The sequence below is a fragment of the Labrus mixtus genome, chromosome 19 (assembly GCF_963584025.1).
Source record: "Labrus mixtus chromosome 19, fLabMix1.1, whole genome shotgun sequence".
In the NCBI taxonomy this organism is placed as follows: domain Eukaryota; kingdom Metazoa; phylum Chordata; class Actinopteri; order Labriformes; family Labridae; genus Labrus; species Labrus mixtus.
Window position 1 is genome coordinate 19,920,728 of NC_083630.1, and position 17,464 is coordinate 19,938,191.

Below are 17,464 nucleotides of genomic sequence, written 5' to 3' on the forward strand. Positions count from 1 at the left end.
GAAAAGAAAGCCACAAGTCGGATTCGAACCCGGGCCCCACGTGTCGGTGAAAGGCGGGGGCAAGAACCACCAAACTGAATGATTTTGGTTTGTTGCATGTGTAAATAAGAAAATGTTTTGAGTTGTGTTTGCTTTGTCTTCAGAGCTTGCAAAAAAGACAAAGATTTTAGTCCTGTTTTATGATTTAACTTCTGTTGTGTGCTACAAGTGACATAATGAAGATTTTGAGGATTATAACTTTAATTACATAACCGTTCCAGATTTTGCACGGACTCATGTGTATAAATAATAAACATGTGTTTGAGATATTTCTAAAAATGTAAACTCAGTGAAAGTTGGTGAACACAACTTTCAACAATAACCAGGTCAAACACAGGACAGGATCATCAGCAAAGAGAACAATGCGGGGATTGCTCTGCTGAGTAGAAGAGTTTTTAAACACTGATAGACCGAGGGTTCAGATATAAAGGGATGATGGATAAACTGTGGTTTTTACCCATTAGCATACCAACTCTCGCCTCAGTACTTCCACAGCATGCAAAATCATCCAAACCAAGACATCACTATTTGTTTAGTTAGATACTCTGGTCTGAATTTAAACATCTTTTCATTAGCCGTGAATGCTTGACATGCACACAGTGATGCAATTTATCAAGAAACTTCATCGATGAGTTATGAGTTGACGCTATACAAATAGTTGATTGATTGATTGATTGATTGATCAAGACATTCATCGAGAAGCGTGCAAGCGGGAACTCTTATCTGATATCTACGCCCACAAGATATGAATCATTCATACAAACCCAGGTATGTCGTAAACCACATGCTACTGGGAGGTAAACTCAAACCTATGTAAATCATTTGTGGGTAGTAAAATCGGATTGTTACTATCACATGACATGTGGTTCCAACCTGCTCAGGTGAGTTATGAGGTGTACTGTAAATGTCAAACTATGGGAGCAGGTTGGGTGGAAGCAAAAAAAAAAAAAACATTATAAATAGTTCTCTTGTTCATTTTCTCACATTAGAGTTATAAAGGCATCAGAGTCGTCAGGACCAGGGCGCCACGAGTGAGACCAGTGAGATTGTCATGCTAGTGTAGGGCTGGGTAATATATCGAGTTTTTAAGATATATCGATATATTTTCAAACAAGATGTAGGGTAAGACAATATCGTTAATATGGATATAGTTTATGTTGCATTAAAATAACGTTCTCGAGGTGCCAGGTCACCTTTTTCTCAACTCACTGATGATGACTGACTGTCTCTCCCTCTTAACCCTGCTCCTCCTCTCTCTCTCTCTTTTATTGTATTTAAGGAACATTTTTATTTTATAATATTACTTTTTAAATTCACAAACAGGTAGTTTATTTTCCATGTGTTTTCACTGTTAATAAAATACATATCGAGTATCGCCATTCAGCTAAACAATATCAAGATATGAGTTTTGGTCCATATCGCCCAGCCCTATGCTAGTGATAAAGCAACTTCATACTCTATTCTTTTAACCATTATGATCTTTTCTACGGGTTCAGTGATGCTGTAAAAACATCCAATAACAAATATAATTTCAATAGTGTCAGACTCTGTTGCTTCATCCGCCATCCTGGACTTCTGCAGTGTGTTTTTTATGTCACGTCTGGCCTCCTGAGGACACCCTTCATTACTTTACAGTTTATAAAGGTCACAGGAGTCTGAAGGGAAATCCTGGCTATAGGTCATGGAGGCATCCAAGGGATCAGATGGTACAGCCTGATACTCTTGTATGCTGTGGCTGCTGTGGCAGAGACCAGTTGTTCAGCTGCTGACAGGCGAGTGCGCTGGAGTTCAGTAGAACAAACAGTAATGGAGAAAGTTCAAAGTCAAAGGAGTTTACTGAGCTGCGGCTCGTCTGTCTTCAGAGGAGGAAGCTTACACCAGAGACAGCTCAGTGTAGTAGAGATAAGGTTGCACGTTAACAGCAATCCTTTAGCAATAAAAGTGAAGAATACTGATAAAGTTGACATTTATTCTTGTTGATTTGTTGTATTTGCTTGTGTAAAGTAACATATTAGACTGTGACGGCTGAAGACTTGATGAGTGCGCCGCTCCCATGCAGAATATTTGGCAAAGGTGACGGCTTAAATGACAAGGGAAATAAATGTGTCATGAGTCGAGGATATGTAACGGGCTCATATACTGTGGGTAGTTGTAAGAGGGGACACGGGGGGAAAAAAACGCTGTCCCAACTCAATGATATAATTAAATCATAAAGTAAGCTTACTGTATCATCAGACATTTAGAAAGCATGCAATGTTGAAGTGCTGACTTCTCTGACAACAGTGCAGCAGCCAGTATTTCTCCATCCTAAGTTTCGATTCCGGTGCAGATTCTGTTCTTGTTTTGACCAGAGAAGAAGGCTGTTTTAAGGCACCTCCAGACAGCCATTCTGCCTCTCGCCCCTCGGTTTGCCAGGCAAACGGCAAACCAACAGGTGTTGCAGCGACAGAAGTGGGCAAGCGAACAGGTTCAGATTTAACTGATTCTACCCAACCTAAAAGCCTCTGCATTTTTAGAACGTAAAACTACGATAAATATTGGAATTGTGCTGCCGGGTGCAAAAAAACCTTCCCATAAAAAAAAGTTCTAGCTTTTGGTTTTGGCTCGCCCAACATGATGAATCAGGTCGTATGGAAATCTGTCTGTAGTGGAAGTTTCCAGAACCATCTGCCGAAGCAAACTCACCACAAGTTCACAAATTCCTGTCCCACACTTTAGAAATGTTGTTCCATTTAAACAAGTGGCTTATAATCATTTTTAAATTTAAACATAATATATATATATATATATATATAGGATGATGTATCTGCTCATGTGCTGTGATTTCTGTCCATCTGTCTTTGGTGGTTTCATCATACTTTAAAAAAACACAATATGCCAACCCTTTGGCATTTCAGAGCCCCACACGCTCTCTCTCTCTCTCTGACCTACATGCAGCATGATCAGCACAAAGATGGAAAGCAACGACATGAGCATGTGTTATGAAGCCAAAACGAGGAGCTACAGGGAGAGCAGTTGTATAATTGTAAAAAGTGTGTGGCATTTCATCAGTTTGCAGAGGAGTTTAGTCAAAGTCACAGTTACATAAATCCCCATTAAATTAACCCAGGCTTCTTTAATATAGAGGCCATTATGTAAATACAATTTCACCTTGTTATACCGAACAATACCAGCAGACTTTGACACTAAAATATGAAACTGTATTCCATGCAGCTGTACGTTTCATACAGCAGCCACTGAAACAGGCCACAGCACCCAAAGGAGCACATTATACAGCCTCGCAGAACAACAGTATTGACTTCTTGAGACAGCTCTATAAATAGCACTGACGCCTGTTTCCTGGGGCTCCTCACAGGGCCCTAATGACTGTCTGCTCCCCCTCAAAGGGCAACATAACCTAAATTCACCACAGTGCCACCTCACCACTATCTCACATCGAGTCTTTGATGGACGGAGCAGAACACAGTAACAGCTTTACGGCCGTGTTGGAACACACACTTGGCTTGGATGCTGTTTCTTTGTTGTGACACGGAGGGCCGGGATGATGTATGCTAGCATCAAGTTAATCAACAAATTAATGCTACTGTTGCATCCATTATAAACTGAAAAGCCCATTACAGGCCCCTTATAAACCCATTTTCTCAATCAAGCTCTTTATTCTGGCTGATCTGATTTCAAATGGGCACGACGTTTTCTGCCTCGGCTTTAAAAGCTGTAAGGATTTCATATGAGATGTTTCATGTCATTTTGTGCCTCTCTCGCTGATTTGAAGTGGGCGGGTCAAAGTATTTCTGTGAACCAATCAGGATTCAGCAACATTTTAATCAAACTCTGGTGACACTGACAGTTGTGGGGTTTTTTACATTGCTTTTAACTTACTAATAGTTAAAATGTTTCCCCATATTTTGAACTCTATGGCCCATTTATCATATCTACAAGAATTATTCAATCAGGGCCCCTAATTCAACGTCATGTAGGACTTCACTTTGATGCACTTTGGCGCCCACAGAGGGTCTCTGGGTGCAACTGCACTGTAATAAAACACACATTGCCGTTATGGCTCCCAGTCACAGACAACGTGCATCTGATGACAAGCAGAGTGATGTTGTTAGAATCCAAAGACCCATGTCAACAGACACTCACATTACCAGATTTTGCTCAAATATGACTCTGCTGGCTGGTTTCTACAGCCAGTGGTCTCATACATCATTTAATTGTTCCTTCCATTAGCCTAACAATTAAACTGTTTATTATTATACATATGTTTCTGGAGGGACTAGAGTTTTTTTTTTAATTCTGGTTACATCTACCACTTGTGTTTTCGATGACTTTGTCAGGATTACAGACACAACATCTTCGCCAGATTTCCAGGAAACTTAGAGAAAGGGTGCGGCAGGGGCCAAGGAAACAACTCATTACATCTTGGACCGGATCGGGATCCAAGCCACAAAAAAGCATCTGAGTCAGACTCTCAAACAAGTTATCTGACTTCACTGGAAACATGCAGTTTGGCTTCACTTCTTTTTTTATTCAAGCTGCCATGCACAAGGTGTATTTTATTCATATGTAGAAAAAAAGATGTTTCTACTTTTCAAAAAATCTATGTTAAATGTGTGAAATATTTTCAACATCAAGATTCAGGAAATGGGCTTCTTGGAAATGTAGTTTATTAGGAGGTTTTCAAAGCTGTGAGCCCCACTATTAAACGTTTATTTCACCTACATTACACTGAGGAGGCAGACATCTCAACGTTTTCCCAACTCTTTATCATTCCAAAGCTGCCAGAATTGTTACTTGTCTATACTTCTGCTGCTGCTGTTTAAGGTAAATTGACCCTTGAAAGTAAGCAAACTACAAAACAAAAATGTTTTCTAATGTAGGTTGAATCAAGAGGCAACCTCCGGGGTTGAACAAATTAAGCCGATGCATAAGTGCAAGAAAATGCAGTTCCTCGAGTGTCCACTTGAGGCGGACGGCAAAAGCTTTTACGTCAATTACACACCTGTTCAAAAATGCTCGTTTTGACCGCAGAATCAAGACATGTTTACAGCCTGGTTCACGTTACAGTTTCGGTCTGAATCGTTCATGTCTTTATCGGCACTCTGTAAAGGTGTTGAGTTTTTGTATAACTCGGCCATGTTTGTTTATGTGATGGATAACAATTGTGCATAATTAGAGTCATATCAAGAAAGCAGGCAGGTGCATTGTAGATGTTTACCTGGAGGCTGAAGCCCCGCCTCAGCTCTGCCTCTTTGCCTGATTCAAGTTAGTTTGAGACAGCATTAGTGTAGCATCATGTCCGCCATCATTTGGCTTCAAAACTCCCCTTCAGTTACCAATCGGTGACATCACTGAGGCTACGTCCCTGTTCCATACAGTCTAAGTATGGACAACAGGAACGCGAGGAATACAAAGGAGAAAACCTTCCTGCTTATCCCATCTGCTCTTTTGTAAAGCGTCTTGAGATAACATTTGTTATGAATTTGCCCTATACAAATAATGATTGATTAATGATTGATTAGATGAAAGAATGAAGTAAATAAAAGCCTGGGTTAATTAATTAATTTCATGGTATTTCCAAAATTTAGAAAGTGTGCAAGAGTTTAGCTTCATATTTTAGGGATCAAAAAAAAAAGAAATGACCCAATATGAAATGCCCAGATGTTTGTTTTAGTTTTTTGCCTTGGTATCAAAAAGGTATCATTGTCATTTGATTTTCACTAGAATAATATTAAAGTTTAAAAACTGGTTTTGTGATAACCCTTTACTGTTTACAGGGTCAAACACAAGCTTTACATTGAAAGCAGATTTGTGCCTACAGGGCAGCTGTTGTGTAATACTGACCATGTTTTTCTAAAAAAAAAAAAAAAAAACATGATTAATGACTTTGATAGATGGGTCAGGAAACATTTTCCATTCCTCAAACACAACTCTGGACTTCATCGCTCACTTTAAACCTGAACTTGACCTTCCACTCTGTACTGTGATTGTTCTGATTTCTCCAGAGGAAACCAAAGAACTGGTGAGAAAAATGCTTTCGCACAGTTAAGAAGGGACATGATGTGGCAGAACAAAATGCTGCAGTGTGTTTCAGTCGACAGAGCAGTGCTGAGATGAAAGCGTCTGTCATCTGCTGTAAAACAGGATCGCTGGTTAACGGCAGGCTGTAATTATCAACGTGTAGATCTGTATCGGTGGAAATGGGGCAGCAGTTGAGAAAGCTATTACAGATCAGAGATTAGATCGGTACAGAGGGACGATCTGAGCGAACGAATGGCACCGTTTATGTGTTATGTTGTTATGTAACCCCTCCTCAAAGAGGTGAGGGAGGCCAAGAGGGCGAGAAACTGTATACAGAAATGTTGCAGTGGGGGGGGGGGGGGGGGGGGGGCCTGCAGAAAGAAGGTGAAACCAGGAGGTGGAGACACTTAGAGATGTTTATCATCTCCCACAGCTTCAGATACTTTGAGGTTTCTCTAGACGAGAGCTCAGAGCACCAGCCAGACAGAAGGCCGCCTGCGTGTGTGTGTGTCGGAGGAGGCAGCGAGGGACGTGACCTTGCACAGATATTGTTATAATGTAAACAGCAGCATTGCTCACACTGCCAGCTCAGCTACTGACCTGATTTAGAGGGCAAGGAAAATGTTTTTTTTTTCTTTTTTTAAACATGGTTGTTCTCATAATTACTAGGTTACAAAATGTTGATTCTGGACTCTTCAGGCCAAGTATAATGGTTTTGCAAAGTCACTGTTCTGACAGTCACTGGAAAAACTTTCAATGAAAAGAGCTTTCTCATTTTTTGGTTAACATTATGAAGCACTTATGGTCTGGAATGTACAGTGTCATTTCTCCCAGTATAAAATGTAATGTTTTGCACTAAGTGTACCAGGACCATGTTTTACTAATAAACAGTCTGTGTTTGGGTTCAAATGAACTAAATGAGAATAAAAGGGATAAGAGAGGAAAGGATTTTGGCATAAAACGTTACACACAACATTGTACTTTTATTGAGTTTTGTGCATCATAAAAAATGTATCCAACAATGAATTCAAACGCAAAAAACTCCAATTTTTTCAAGCCTGCAGGGCAATGATCAGCTGTCTTATCGGAAAACATGAAACAAGCAGCCTTAAAGCAAGCAATGTCAATCAAATCTGCTTGTAAAGGAGAGATACATGCCCCTAGAAATAAAGTATATTTTAAAAAAAAATGTATAGGTTCCTATCGGTACAGTGATTGCCCTTCCAATAAAGTGACACATTAAGGATAGATGTCTATTAAACGCTGTTTGTTGGTTGATCACAGATTATGACATTAAGGGATGCATATTACACCATATCAGCCCAGTGACTCAGTATTCCAGATTATTTTGTACATTTCTTAAATGTGTTTTGTAAGAGTAAAACATGTTTCTAAAACCTCCTGTTTTATCAGTTTAACGTCTGTTGCTCAACCTGCACAGTTACACAAACACGAGAAGTCCTCCTTCAGCTCTCACTTGTTTATTTGTGTTTTTTCCCCCTTTGTATAAAAATAAAAAACCTGCATCCCCTCTCTTTGCATCTGGCAAAGTGATGTTAATAGTCTTATAATAGCTAATGGATTGTTCTCATAGTTTATTCAGTGCATCCTCCTGCCTCTCCATTGTCTTTGGCATCTGGGAAGCTGCTTAAGAGGCGCCAGTAAAAGCTTAGGTAAACTGTTGTGTCTGATGGGTTTTTTTTATACCACTAATGGATGAACAAATATTCACATGAATGATATAGCTCAATATATATTTTTTGCATGGTTACCTGTTAAGATAGTTTACTTTGGGGCACTCACAATAAGTCATAATGTCACATGATATATCAGATATTATCTACAGCCACTTGCAAGCGCTTCCAGTTACACTTGTTGCTTAAATAAACATTGAAAGCCGAGAATAAAGAGGGAAGGTGGAGGGGTCAGGAGGGGTCACAATTAGGTTAAGTGCACACAAACTCGATTTGATGTGTTTTCTAATGAAAACCTTCTCATTACTTCCACATGAACGTTCCTCTTTCTATCTCTCTTCTTTAGAAAAATGCACACACCCACACACTCCTTTGCTGACTGATCCTGCCCGAGAAAAAGGAAGGAAATGTTTGCTTATGCACAATCAGCTGATGACCAGCACAGTGTTTCCTGCTCTAATGACCTTCTGTGCAAAGTGTAATCCCACTGTGTGTAAGGTATGAATGAAGCATTCATGGTGAGCTTTTGAGAGGCAGGACTAATGATTAGGTTTTTTGTTTATTTTTTCTGTTTGTGGCCTGCAGATTATTTGCCAGCAGAGAGAGAGAGATCTGCAGCCAAGGACAAGATCAACCCAAATACCAACATGGTAATCTGTGTACAGACATAACACAGGGCTGGTGTCACAGTGTAACTGGGAACCCCAGCTGAATCATGTTACTACATGGTCACTTGCTGCCACCTGCTGGAGAAAACCTGAAATACATGTTATTTTAGGGTTTCTTGCTTTTATTTATGTTTTTAGACTTTTGTAAAAAGAGAGATTGTAAATTATATTCAATTAACTGAAGATTAAATGGTGAGTGAATTGGGAGTCAACACCTACTGGTGCCGTAACTTTAATCTGGCACACAACGTCAACAAATGATTGCCAAGTTCAGGAGGTCAAAGTCACACCGAGCACACCCCCTCTAACATCAGGAGCTCAACAGTGGAGAGAGGGGAGAACATCAAGTCTCAGTCAACCTCACCTGATCGAGGAACCCCAATGGGATTGTCAAACAGGCCCAGCAGAGTCCGCACTGCAAACCTATTTCTAAGTCGGTTTAACAGATATTTAAATTCACACTTATTGACTTGGCTAAATGTAAGAAAACACTCAGAAAACAGACAAAATGTACGCAAGTGGAGGAGCCTGGAGCAGTAAGGGGGCGTGTTGTTTACAGCCGGTGCTTCTGGTTTATGATGTCACAACTTAAACAATCATTAATTATTATTAATTATTATTATTATTATCATCATTAAAGTTGTTAGATATCTTGAAGTGTCTTAGTACTCGAAATCGGTCATCGGTCTCAAGAGTGGTCAAGAGACCACTTTTTTTTTATACTTTATTGCAGGCTGTTTTACTTCATTACAAGTTGTCATATTTCATCACAAATTTTGTTCATCCTGGCACATTTTTATATATAATTATTTTTTTAAAACATACAAGAATACAACATGAAATGAAACAAAAATAGATAAAAATCCAAAGAAAAGGTACGAAGAGAGAAAAGATAATTAAATTAAGATTTAGAGAAGAAAGAATAATACTAATAATAAGAAAAGGTCTCGGTCCTGCTTCGGAATCGAAATGATTTTTACTCGGTCTTGTCTCGGTCTCGGATCAGGGCAGACTCTGGATCTTGATTTTAAATCAAGACCACCACAGATGGGCTATTTCTCCAAATCATTACTGTAATTAGAAGGAAAACACCCCTTACTAAAAGAACGAAAAACTTAAATTCAGTTTGATTTTTATCACGGCCTTAACCTTCTCAGTGTGATGGTCTAAATGAGAATGACATGCCCGCAGCACACAAGATGATGACTCATTGATATGTAGGTCTTGGTCTTGGTCTTGTCTCGGTCTTGGAGCACTTTGGTCTCGGGTATGTCTTGGTCTGTTTGTGTGGTCTTGACTACAACACTATACCTTAAAATACAATTTTAAAAAACTGATACAACTATGTGCAATTTTAAATAGAGTTGACAGAATTGTATATAGCAATAGGCCCACTCTTCTTTAACCAGCAGAGGGCGCTATCGTCGTCTGGCTTCTCGTGTTTGACGTCAGTATCTGAAGCAGCAGCACTAATCAGTGTCACTTTTTATAAAGAAATATAAACATTGTTTAATCAGTAACTATACAAACTAAGTATTAAAAAGTGGCTGCCTGTTAGTTTTCGTGTTGATTTTAAAATGATTTTATTAGTTTATAAAGCATTACATGGCCTTGCACCAGACTACCTATCAGATATGATTTTAGTTTATGACCCAGTACAGTCCCCTCAGATCCTCCAGTTCCTCTTTCTTAGTTGTTCCACAGAGCAGGACAAAAACCTTTGGTGATGCTGAACATTACTGTATTGTCTTTTTTATCCTACGACAATTTTAAATATTTTCCTCTTATGTATTTATTTTAAAATCTTGTTGCTTTTATGTGTCGTATTTTATTTTATTTTACATATTTTTTTGGTGTGCATTAGTCTCTCAATGATTTTATAAACTACTTTTTGTCAACAACTTTTCTGCACTCTTGGTAAGCACTTTGAACTGCAATTTAATTTGTCTGAAAGGTGCTGTATAAATAAAGTTTATTTGATTGAAGTTTGATTGATTGATTGATTGATTGATTGATTGATTGATTGATTGATTGATTGATTGATTGATTGATTGATTGATATATTCATAATGAAAAATAGGGAACATTTATATTTTGAAAATAAAATAAAGGCATCATAAATATTCATAAACTGACTTTATTTTTGCGTAAACATTTTAAAAGTGTAAAAAGAAAAACATTGATACAATTATAACGTGAGGGCAGCAATGCTATATTTGGAGTTGAGTGTATTGTTACATTCTTAGTTCAAACAGTAAATACAAACAATGGACACAAACAATTACAACCCAACCAATGACATCAACAGATTAAAATTAATGAACAGAATCATGAATCTTACTTTCACTCTCCCTGGTTGTTGTTGTTGTTGTTGTTGTTGTTGTTGTTGTTGTTGTTGTTGTTGTTGTTGTTGTTGTTGGTGGTGGTGGTGGTGGTGCTTGATGAACTCTTGATTTCATCTCCATTTATTAACTCTACAAACTAACTCTACTAATTAGCCTACACATTAACATTATCTCTGTAGGTCTATCTTGTTTAGTAACATGTCAAAGGTTAGAAAATAAATTCAAATAGGTTGATGGTAAATCCAGAGACCACTTTTTAAATAGGCTAGAGTTTATATCTTTGTTTAATCTTTCAAATGTTTTAACCCTGTACTTAACTGTATCAGTTAAATATCCTGCATGTTGGTGTCTGTTATTAAGGATCAGGATATTTATCTGCCAACTAACCCTTGTTATAAACTTTAGCCCAGAAATGTGTCAGAAGCGGACTCCCCTTCCACCGGCTCATCCCGTATTAGTAATCGAACAATCCCAAACAGAGAGGCGGAACTACGCTCTTAGCTGACCAATCAGTGTTCTCCGACAGAATTGTAGTCGAAGCCGATTGGCTGACAACGAAACCTTACAACTACTATTATTTACTGACACTTCCGCATTACTCACCGACGCTCTTTATTGACCAAGCTTGCTGGCTGAACCTGGGATTAAAGATTTGTTTTCAGGTGTTGTTGTTAAACTACAGCTATTAAAGTGAGATGCAGGGCTTAAGGTAAGAACTTCTTACATTCATGAACATACTACAGCTGTCTTTTAAAATGTCATTTTAAAATGACTTCAGCTCGTCATAAATAGAATCACTTTATTTAAACAAGTTTGTAGTTTTACAATCACTCAGTTTTTTTTGAGTGTCTAAAAGTGTGATTTAGGCTATATGTTCAGTATTTGCATTGTCATTGTTCTTAACACACCCTTTTTGCCTGTTGACTCACGTATTTCTCAATAACCCAGAAATGTGTTCCGGTGCGCCTGGTCCTCTACTGAGAGGCTGGATGGAAAAACTGTGGTCATCACTGGTGCCAACACGGGGATTGGCAAAGAGACAGCCATAGACCTGGCGAAGAGAGGTTGGTCCCACTTAAAACTATTACTAACTTCTTGGATTTATTCTTCACAATTTCCCACAGTCCAAAGTGACGTCTTCAAATCGCTTCATGGCCAATCAACAACCCTCAAAATCTGAAAACCCTTTAACTATAGACTCATCATAAATTACAAGGACAATCAGTAAATAAACAACACATGAAAAGTGACTGAATCTATTATCCAGCTATTAAGTTTGATGACCATGGGAGGTTCTCGGCAGGGGGCCAACAGGGGCCAGTGCCCCTGTAACACTGAGCTTGGACCCCCCTGTGGCCACCCCTCCAAAAGGAAGAGCCCCCCCCCCCCCTAATACTCACAATCTCACAATCTAGTATTAAATACTGTTACTGACACAAATATAAATCATGGTATTTAATGATGGTTGCTATTATTTGGCATAATATATATTATATTTTTTAAGTGATTATCTTTGTCTATTTTTGACCTGGGTTTAATGTTCCCCTCTGACAAAACAACTGGCCCCAGTTTGGCCCCCTCAGTAAAAGTGGTCTAGAACCGCCACTTAATGGATTAATTCACTGGTTCCCAAAGTAAGGGTCGAGACCCCCAGTGGGGTCCGCAGCCACCAAGAGGTAGCGGTCACAACAAGATGCCTTTAAAAAAAAAAAAAAAAAATACAAATTAAAAATCCTTTAAAATGTTACAGTTTACCCTTTATTCAAAATGTAAACAAAAAGTAGTTCAATCATAACTAAAAGCACATCATTCATGATATTAGAAATTAAAGTAAAAATACTTAAAATGCAAGTTTGCAGCAATCCTTATGAAACAATTTTATGTTTTTTTTATGTTGTTGTATTCTTTTGTGATACCTGTGTGTGTGTGTGTGTGTGTGTGTGTGTGTGTGTGTGTGTGTGTGTGGCGGTGAGCTACATTATAACCACCTTCAGGGACAGTGGGGGGTCCCCAGTCTCTCGCACCCATTATATGCACTATTTTGGGGGTATCGGGCTAAAAATGTTGGGAAACCGTGAAACTAATTGACGCCTCTGTAGTCTTCCTCACATCAAATTAAGCGTAAAGCACCTAAATATTGGTTTGTTTGTTTATTGCTTTGTCATGCTGAGATGAATAATTCGTTGCTGTTTGTTGGTTTAACCGATCCAAAATGGGTGGGGTCATATTTGACAGTGTTGTGGTGATAATAAATTATAGTAAATTTAGGGCCTGATAACACATCCCCAAACACGCTGGAATAGAAAAAAAATGTCTATAAGAATGACATAACTCGTAAAAAAAGAGAAATAGAATTCTTAGTTTTTTGTTTCATTGATTTTTTTTTTTTAAACTTTAGCACTTATATATTCTATACCATAAAAGTGCTTATCATTTCCAATAAATTCATTATTGTAGTCAGGAGGGGGTGCTGTAAGTGGATATTCAACATCTGCATATTTAAATGGACGATTCTTATGCTGTGTTACTTTAGTGTCGTTTACTTTTTCTGTCTAGGGGCAAAGGTCATCATGGCATGCCGGGATGCAGAGAGAGGGCAGGCGGCTGTGAAGGAAGTCGTCGAGGGCTCAGGGAACCAAAATATTGTTTTCATGAAACTGGACTTGGCAGACTCCAAGTCCATCAGAGAGTTTGCTGAAGCCATCAACAAAGGTTTGAATCAGCTTGCTCCCTGAAAAAAAAGACAGATCCACATAAATGTGACTAAAGCGACACTATTTCACGTCTTGTGTTTGTTTCCACAGACGAGCCAAAGCTGGACATCCTCATCAACAACGCTGGTGTGATGGTCTGTCCTTATGGGAAGACGGCAGATGGATTTGAGATGCAGATCGGGGTCAATCATCTGGGTAAATAAGACTCAATGGTTTCTCTTTACATCATTTCTACTAGTTTGTTTTATATTTGACACCTAAATAGTTTTATTATGATGTCCTGTTCATGTAAAGTATTTTATCTGAGTCTTTCTTGTATTTTGCACAAACTTAGAAGACAAGCCTCTAAGTGGGAACTGATAGGGCATTCAAATTATTCTTGTATGTACAAAAACACGTTATGTTCAGGCACTGCAAATATTCAAATTTAAGGAAAATGAGGAATAACTAAAAGGCCCTCATTGTTTTTTAACACTGAACGTCTCGTCTTCATAAAACTTTAAAAGCAGAGACATTTATACTAAAAGGTCCACTAGGGGGCATTCTCTCTGAAGTGGGACACCTGTTTTGTCTTTTTAGAAGTTCTTACATCGTCATAAATCTTCATTTTTGATTTAATTAAATGTATCCGGGGGTACATTGGGTAGCTTTTGCAAATTACAAAAATGTTGTCCTCATGGCAGAGTCATACGCAGGAATGAACGATTTCTGTGTGTTTGCAAAGCTTAGAAAACTATTTGTAAACACACATCGACTTTGCACAATGATCACACTCTAAATGACTCGTAACACTGTGGTGCAGCGCTATCTTTATGTTGCTAATATTAGCCTCACTTAATGTCTGATAAGAAAGATAAAGAGTTTATCTGCCTGCACACATCAGAACACGAGTCCACGCTAATGTTTGCAGACCAAAAGATTTAAAGACACTTTCAATAACTTCCTTCGTCACATGTTGCGACTGAGTCAAATCAATACTTTTAAATATAACTATATCATATAACATTTTTAATAGTATACTAGGAGTGCATGATAACCTCAAAACTGTCCATATCATAATCACGTATAGATAGTGAAAATATTTTATAACAAGTGTTGTTACATTTTGTATAAACTAAAAGCCAATTCTTGATTTAGCCTTCTGTTTATTATCATCATTCAACACGTTACAACATGTATCTGTTGTCGTCTAGATGTGGTTGAGGATATAAAGCAGCCCTTCTGTAAAGTTTGTTCAGCTCAGAAATGTAAAATAATAAACGTGCTTTTCAAATATTACTATAAGTATGAACGTCTTTGCTTTTCTCCAGGTCACTTCTTGTTGACATATCTGCTGCTTGACCTGATCAAGAAGTCAGCACCAGCCAGGATCATCACTGTTTCCTCCTTGGCTCACAGCTGGGGCTCCATGAAACTCGATGACCTCAACAGCGAGAAGAAATACGACAAGAACGCTGCGTACTCTCAGAGCAAGCTCGCCAACGTCCTCTTCAGCCACTCCCTGTCCAAGCGACTAGAAGGTAAACATTGAATATTCATGTCAAGCATTAAAAGAAGAAATCTTCTAAACTGAATGTGAAGTTACATTTTTGTTCTATTGTTCACTAATTTGATCAATGCTGTTTTTGTCTTTAAGGCACAGGTGTCACGACATATTCCCTCCATCCCGGAGTCGTCAAGACGGATTTATGGCGTCATCTGAACGGCCCTCAGCAGGTTCTCATGAAGATGGCCAGTCCTTTCACCAAAAACTCCTCCCAGGGTGCTCAGACGTCCATCTACTGTGCGGTGGAGCCATCACTGGAGAAAGAGAGCGGTGGATACTACAGGTACACAGAATATTTGAACATACTTTGTGCAGGAAAATAGTGACGGGTCTAACACTTGGGATTGATAAGTTTCAATCACTGGCCTGATGTGCTCGAAAGACACAAAAAGAAGATAGGAGGGAACTTTTTGTGGGTAATTTTAGCTGTCTAGTTCAGGGTTTCCCAAACTTTTCATCCTCCGACCCCCGAAATAAAGGTACAAGAGACTGTGAACCCCTATTGTCAAAAATAAAATGTTGTGTTTTTGGAGGGCATCTTGCAACCCCCTCGTATTGTCTCGCGACCCCCCACGGGTTCCCGACCCCCACTTTGGGAACCACGGGTCTAGTTACAGTTGTCTCACAGGAACTGAAATAACTGCTATGTGGCTTTGTTGCTAAATACGGGTGGATGTAGGGGGGTTTCAGTTGTGTTGTGAAAGCCACTGATCTTGTGAAATGTAAACATACAAAAACCGGCCCACAGAATGACCCTTATCCACAAAATGTGAAATGGTCCAAGGAATGAGTTGCCGTTTTGGTTTCTCTAAATGGCAACACATTGGCTTTCAAATCTCCCATCATGTGTGTTAGAGCTGTTAAATTTGGTAGCGTCTGTTTGTGAGCCATTTTTGCACCACTATTAAGGACAAGTTATAAAAAGTAAAACTTCTTTTTTGGCTGTTCAACATTATGTCTGTGTCCCTACCATAATTCACTCCTATACGAGTTGTATGTCTGAGGATTTTGAGCCTTGAAAATGGCTTACCCCTTAAAATGATTTGTAAGAGAGCAGAATTATCAACATTCCCAGTGGTGGAAAAATGGCCCGTCTTTATACATGATCCCTCCCAGTTGAAATGGCATATAAATAAAGTGATAAAGCACAGAGAAACTGAACCCTGGACTAAGTTGGTATGTGATTTTTTTTTTTTTGCAGCGACTGCGCTCCTGCTAAATGCTCATCAGAGGGCAAAGACGACGTCGTGGCACAGAAGTTGTGGGAGTTGAGCTGCCAGCTGCTGTCGATAACTTGGGAGTGAGGCGGCCTGCATGAAATACACAATGCTTCACTCCACAGATGGCTGAATGTCTTTACTTACTGATGCAGTAAATCTTCTTTTCTAAGAATTAATGTGAACTATTAATAATAATCTGAATCAAACACTTTTCTATCCAGTTGTCTGAATGCTTTGTGGTGGATTTGTAGGTATAATTGAATCACTCTGAGAAAAAGATTTTGTTGTTTTGTTGTTTTGTTGTTAGACTAGAGTTATGTACATGGTAAATGTCTCCAATGTATTTCTTTACATGTATTGTGGCAGCTTGGTATATTTTCTTATTAAGTATTACTTAAAGAACCAAGTTGGCACCAGCTGCCCCTCCTCCAGAGAAGCCTTAGGACCTAACCTCCTTTTTGAACAACAGAAATAAATACTACCTTAAAAAACTTCCGTGTGATCTCCGGTTGACGGGTTAAGTCAATAAAACAAAGAAAACCAATTGTTGTTTTGTATTCTGCTTCATACAGTGTCCTCTTTAACTACACCAAACTATTAATTCTAAAACTGAATCTTAGAATATGAGACCATTTTGATTGGTTGGACATAAAAGGCCACCAAAAAAAACTGTAGAAAAAAAAAGAATCACAATACCTTTGTGTGCATTAAAAGCCCAACAAACGTCATGTTTAATATTATTTTTTAAGGCTTTGCATAATGGGCTAAGAGGTAGCTTCAACAACGCTGCTTATGAAGATTGCTGCATTGTTTTGGAAAAGAAACTGAGTATGTATTGGATGGACAGAACATTTCCATTCTTTTGTTCAGGTTATAAAAGGGTTCATCTTTTAATGTCTGTCGTCAGCTTTTCTACCGGTTATCTAAAACACAAAGTTAATGGAAGGTAAATGCAGGTCACAATCGTACTTACTGAAGTCATGACACTGATACCAATGAAACTTTGTCTACTTCTGAATAATGGCGGCTGTATAGCTACCTTCAATAACAGGAGACCAGAGTCGCCCCATTGTTCGATAAGGGTATTCATGTACTTATTAAACGCCGTCAAGCCGCCATAAATGTGTGCACTGAAGTCCTTCATCTCCATGGCCACGTATACAATTAATCATTAATCTTTAATCAACATCAAGAAGCGGACTATAAGAATTAACAAG

At 38.7% G+C, this 17,464-nt stretch overlaps 1 protein-coding gene across 1 annotated transcript; it reads left to right on the top strand.

The window, feature by feature from the left end:
- The first annotated feature begins 11,321 nt into the window (after positions 1-11,321).
- rdh12l (retinol dehydrogenase 12, like) lies at positions 11,322-16,362 on the top strand. Its single transcript, XM_061064492.1, has 7 exons — positions 11,322-11,476; positions 11,716-11,831; positions 13,324-13,479; positions 13,572-13,676; positions 14,792-15,001; positions 15,118-15,310; positions 16,229-16,362. The coding sequence occupies exons 1-7, from the start codon at positions 11,463-11,465 to the stop codon at positions 16,329-16,331; spliced, it is 897 nt and encodes a 298-aa protein (XP_060920475.1). The 5' UTR covers positions 11,322-11,462; the 3' UTR covers positions 16,332-16,362.
- The last annotated feature ends 1,102 nt before the right edge of the window (positions 16,363-17,464 follow it).